This window comes from Mesoplodon densirostris, chromosome 14 (assembly GCF_025265405.1).
Source record: "Mesoplodon densirostris isolate mMesDen1 chromosome 14, mMesDen1 primary haplotype, whole genome shotgun sequence".
Taxonomy (NCBI): Eukaryota; Metazoa; Chordata; class Mammalia; order Artiodactyla; family Ziphiidae; genus Mesoplodon; species Mesoplodon densirostris.
The window spans coordinates 21,565,199-21,570,243 of NC_082674.1; the positions used below are offsets into that span (position 1 = coordinate 21,565,199).

The following is a 5,045-nucleotide window of genomic DNA, read 5'->3' on the forward strand; positions in this document are numbered from 1 at the left end:
GTTTACTTAGGGCAAATGGATTAACCCCCAGCCGCTGCGGATACGCGACCCAGGCTCCAAGCGCAAGGAACGCGGGGCTGAGGGAGCAGTGGCGGGGAGGCCTTCGCTTAAGGAGGAAAAGGAGAGGGGGGTGGTTAGTCCCCCCGAACGAGGACTGGGGCACACAGAGAAGAGCGCTGACCTCCGCGACTATCAGCGACCCCTAACCCTCCCCAGACCGACCGGCCCAGCGGACTAGCCTGGCAGACTAGGCCACGCCCCAGCGAGGGCGCGACGGTGGGAGGCGGGGCCACACGCGCAAGTATCGCGATGAGCCGAGAAGGACAGAGGGAGCGGAAAATGGCTCCTCGGGGGCTCTACAGTCCTTTGAGCGTGGTGCCCTGGGCTGCAGCCCTACTCCTCGTTCTGAGCGTGGAAAGGGCTTTGGCGCTACCCGAGGTACTGAAGCAAATTAAAGGTTGGGTTGAAACAGAGTTGCTTGCCGGCCCTCGGCTCTCCCCACTCCTCTGCCTCCGCGCAGCCCCGATTTCGTCCCTGGGGCCTCCCTAGACATAGCCCAGCCAGCTCCCACTCCGAGTACTCACGCCGCTGTCTCCCAGCGCCTTCGCCTTGCCGACGTCCAAAGACCTTCTAAATTTGACCCCCTTGCTCCTTAAAATCGTTGAATAACTTTGAGTCGTTCTTTCTACAAACGAGACCTCTGGCCATTCTGCAAACTTAACAGCGTACGAATGCCGTATATCGTGCGTTGGCAGGACTGTACTTTCTGTAATGCTTGATGAGTTCTTTGTGTACCTGCAGTCCTTTTACACCCGCCAAATCGGGGCTGGCAGATTGAGATGTCATTGGAGAGGGCATAATATATATGTTCGAATAGTAATTCTCAAAGATGAGGTCCTTCCCTGGACAAGATCTAGTACAGAAATTCTCTGGTGCGCTGTTTTGGCGCCTGGTTCCAAGGGGAAGAAATGCGTCTTCTAGTAAACCTGACATAAAGGTAGGACACTTCCATGACCTGTGTTAGAGGAATTCTGGAGAGTGTACTGGCAGTTAACTTTTTTTTTTTTTTTTTGCGGTATGCGGGCCTCTCACTGTTGTGGCCTCCCCCGTTGCGGAGCACAGGCTCCGGACGCGCAGGCTCCGGACGCGCAGGCTCAGCGGCCATGGCTCACGGGCCCAGCCGCTCCGCGGCATATGGGATCCTCCCAGACCGGGGCACGAACCCGTATCCCCTGCATCGGTAGGCGGACTCTCAACCACTTGCGCCACCAGGGAGGCCCGGCAGTTAACTTTTGATCCTTGTTTTTTTCTTGGCTTTTCTTTCTGGAGTCCTAATAGTTTTCTTTCTTCTGCAGATATGCATCCAGTGTCCAGGGAGTGTGCAAAATTTGTCAGAAGTGGCTCTTTATTGCAACCAGACACCAGAGCTAATGCTGCACGCACGCTGCTGCCTGGATTGGAAGGGCACCATCCTGGGGTGAGGGAGAAGACATCCCTGGATACTGGAAAAGAGTTCCCAAACCAAATTCTTCAAGGCTTGCCTGATTGGCTTTTGAGATAAATATTCGTGCCTGTTTTGGAGGCATCTAAACCATGAGTCTCAGACTTTTAAATCTGTTATAGCATTTTTGGCTAAGTAAACAACCCTGTGGTTCTTCCTGGTTGAAATGCATAAAAGTCATAATTTTTAGCATTTTTTAAGCTTGTTTCTTTTGTTTATTGTCAACTCTTTGGCTTATTTACTGTGTGTCTGCATGAAATGACTCCTTTGGCCTGAAGGACACTATGGAATATGGTTTTCTTCCCCTTCTCATTAATTCATGTTTGTCTTTGAGGCAAATTTCTCTTCTTGTCCCCTTATGCAAATTAGTCTCTGCATTGTTTTCCTCTTACACTCTTGAGAATCCACCTCTTATGGCTTCAACCATTATGCAGGTGTCTCCCAAAACTAGATCTCTTTTAGTTTCCTTTGACCTCCCTCCAAGCTCCAGATACATGTGGTTACCTGTAGATTCCTGTTAAACATTTCCTCTTTCAGAGCACCCTCACTTCAGACTCAAAATGTCACACGTCTTGATTCCATTCTTCTCTTTCCCTCTTCTGCCTAAATACTTCTTTATATTAAACTTTCTGAAAACCAATTTTTTCCCCTTTTTACTCTCTGGCTTTAAAATTAGACTTATAATTGTCTGTTGCCCTAGGATAAAGTTCAAACCAGGAACTACCATAGACTGGCCCAACCCACCTTTTCAACATTACTTTCAATTATTTGTCCACCCAAACCCTTCATGAGGGTCTGGCAGCAGCCAGACTCTCCTACCTCCAAAAGCATTCCACCTTTCTTTCTTTGTTCAAACCTCTCTCTTTACCTAAAATTGCCTTTCTCCACCAAATTAAAACATATCTGTCCTCTAATTCCAACATCTTTTGTGAATGTTCCCTACTACTAAAAACCAGAGTAATATCTTATTATTTGTTACTTCCTCTAATCCTTAGTGTCTGTACCACTCAAATTAATTTTATATACTGTTCATATTGTAATTTAATGTTTATATTGTTTTTATTTTTGGTGATGGTCTTGTTCCCCTACTACATTGTAAGCCACTTGCAAGCTAAGATACTGAATGTTATTTTTAATTCTCCGAAATTTTGCAGTTAGTAGGCACTCAGTAAATATTTGTAGAATAAAGGAACAGACAGCAATAGCTATTGAAGAAAAAAATAGTGTGGCATGGACCTTAATATCCAGTAGTTTACATCCATCCAATCTGTGGTAGAAAATGCACTTGGAAAAAACTTTCATTTATGTGACTTGAATTTTTTTCCCATATGATGGCCTTTTGTGGATCTGAGAATCATAATATTACAGTGTGAGTGAGTTCCACTAATCCTGACGAAACAAATTTCTTTCAATAGATGCACAGATGCATAGATATACTGATAAGAATGGTACTGTCCGGTGGAACTTTCTGCCACGATGAAAATGTTCTGTATCTCTACCTTCCGATACAGTAGCCACTAACCACCTTAGTGGTTACTGAACACTTGAAATGTGGCTAGTGCAAATGAAAGACTGAATTTTTAAAATTTAAATTAAGTAGCTGCATGTTGCTAGTGGTGACTTAATTGGACAATGCAGGATTAAAACATCTACCAGAGTACCTAGGTTGTGGCCCCGACACAGCTGTGTTCAATTACTATTAGCTGATAAGGGGGTTGTATTAGCTTACCTTGGGTGAAGGGGAGAGACACACAGTTTTGCTGATTACCTTATTTCCTCAGGCTGGATCTCCAGAACTGCTCTCTGAAGGACCCTGGTCCATACTTTCCTCAGGCACATACTGCTGTCATCATGTAAGTGGTTAATTATCCTCCTTCCCAAAAGGTGATTATGGCAAAGGGTTGATGGGAAAGTCTTTGAGGATGGACTCCTAAAAGGATGTTTAAATATTGTCTGCATTTGGACAACTCAGAATGAGAACTGGATTACCAGTCCAGAAATACACTGGATTACCAGTCACACACATTCATGTGTGAATGGAAGTAAGGTGTTTTCCTAGAGCACAGTGCTAACAGTGTGTGCTTTGCAGAGACCTGCAGGCAAACTCCCTCCAGGGTGACTTGACCAACACCTTCCGTGGCTTTACCCAGCTCCAGACTCTGTGAGTAAGGGCTGTGGGGTGTGGGAGAGAACTAAAGAGAGGCAGTGCTGTGAACTCAGCAACGTCAGGCTGCATATTATGACTGCGTGTATTGTGTCCAGGATACTGCCACAAGATGTCAACTGTCCTGGAGGTATTAATGCTTGGGATACTGTCACTTTTTATATAAACAGCCAGACCTGCCGAGAACAAAGGAACCTTTGCAACAGCACTGGGGACACAGGTATGTTGGCTCACCTCCACCCCTCCAGAAACTGCTCTTCCTCCCTTGTATTCTCCGATTTAGATCAGAAAGACAGTCAAGTTGCTTAAGTGCCTTTTGTTTGGGTTTCTGAAGCTTTAACCCCTCGGAAAGAAAAGGTCTTAACCTTTTGTTAATATCTTTAAAATAACTTTATGATGATGATGACAACAGTGTTCTGATTATCTGTAATCTTTCCGCTCTACCTTTGACCTAGAAACCGTTGAGAGAATCTAAGTTGAAGGAGATATTTGGGAAACATACCTAATGAAATCCAGCGATGTTCTCTGTTTTTCTCTGGCTCCCAGAAATGTGTCCTGAGAATGGATCTTGTGCACCTGATGGTCCAGGTCTCTTGCAGTGTGTTTGTGCTGAAGGCTTCCATGGCTACAAGTGTATGCGCCAGGTGAGGAATTAGGTCTTCTAATTAGGGATAAGAGAAATGCATAGACTAAGTACCTCTCTGAAAGAAGAGCCATAAGACCAGGAGCTAATGCAAATCACCTAGAGAAGGAAACTGTAAGAGAATTGCCCTGGGTGAGGGGACAGTTATGCTAGGAAAGAACTGGGTGTTATGTTGTAACCCTGTGTGAAGCTTTTTTGGTCTGTTATTCACAGGGCTCCTTCTCACTGCTCATGTTCTTTGGTATTCTGGGATCCACCACATTATCCATCTCCACCCTCCTTTGGGGGACTCAACGCCGAAAAGCCAAGGCTTCATGAACCACATAGGTCTTCCTACTGACTAAAGATCATCCCCATCTTAGTCCAGCCAGGGAGATTTGCTTCCTGGACATCATTGGTCAGCAGATCCTCCCTCCCAAGGCAGAGGCCGCCGTCGGAAGGAGGATGGAAATTTGCACAACCCTGGGTGTTGTAGACCCAGTCCAGGAGTGGACTAGTACCGGTTCCCATTTGTGCTGTTGACCATAATAAACAGTTTTTCTTTTTTTCTTTTCGTCTCTTCGTTGGCGTGGTAAAGGCTACTTTGGGAGAGCGGGTTTTCTCAGGTATCCCATCGCTTCGCGCAGGGTAGAGGAGGTGACCCAACCCTGTCGCTGCCCTGGCCCTGCCCCTCACGTTTCTGGCCCCGCCCCTCACGCCGCCAGCTCCCGCGCCGCCGCAGTTTGTCGCCGCCCAGA

The 5,045-nt window shown here is 46.4% G+C and overlaps 1 protein-coding gene across 2 annotated transcripts; it reads left to right on the top strand.

The window, feature by feature from the left end:
- The first annotated feature begins 14 nt into the window (after window positions 1–14).
- On the top strand, window positions 15–4,856 carry ATRAID (all-trans retinoic acid induced differentiation factor). 2 transcript variants are annotated; one of them, XM_060116845.1, is made up of 7 exons: window positions 15–438; window positions 1,356–1,477; window positions 3,283–3,354; window positions 3,591–3,662; window positions 3,836–3,885; window positions 4,212–4,309; window positions 4,522–4,856. In XM_060116845.1, the coding sequence occupies exons 1-7, from the start codon at window positions 310–312 to the stop codon at window positions 4,624–4,626; spliced, it is 648 nt and encodes a 215-aa protein (XP_059972828.1). In that variant the 5' UTR covers window positions 15–309; the 3' UTR covers window positions 4,627–4,856. The 2 variants fall into 2 exon arrangements, with proteins under 2 accessions (XP_059972828.1, XP_059972827.1); XM_060116844.1 differs by having other exon boundaries at window positions 19–438; window positions 3,764–3,885.
- The last annotated feature ends 189 nt before the right edge of the window (window positions 4,857–5,045 follow it).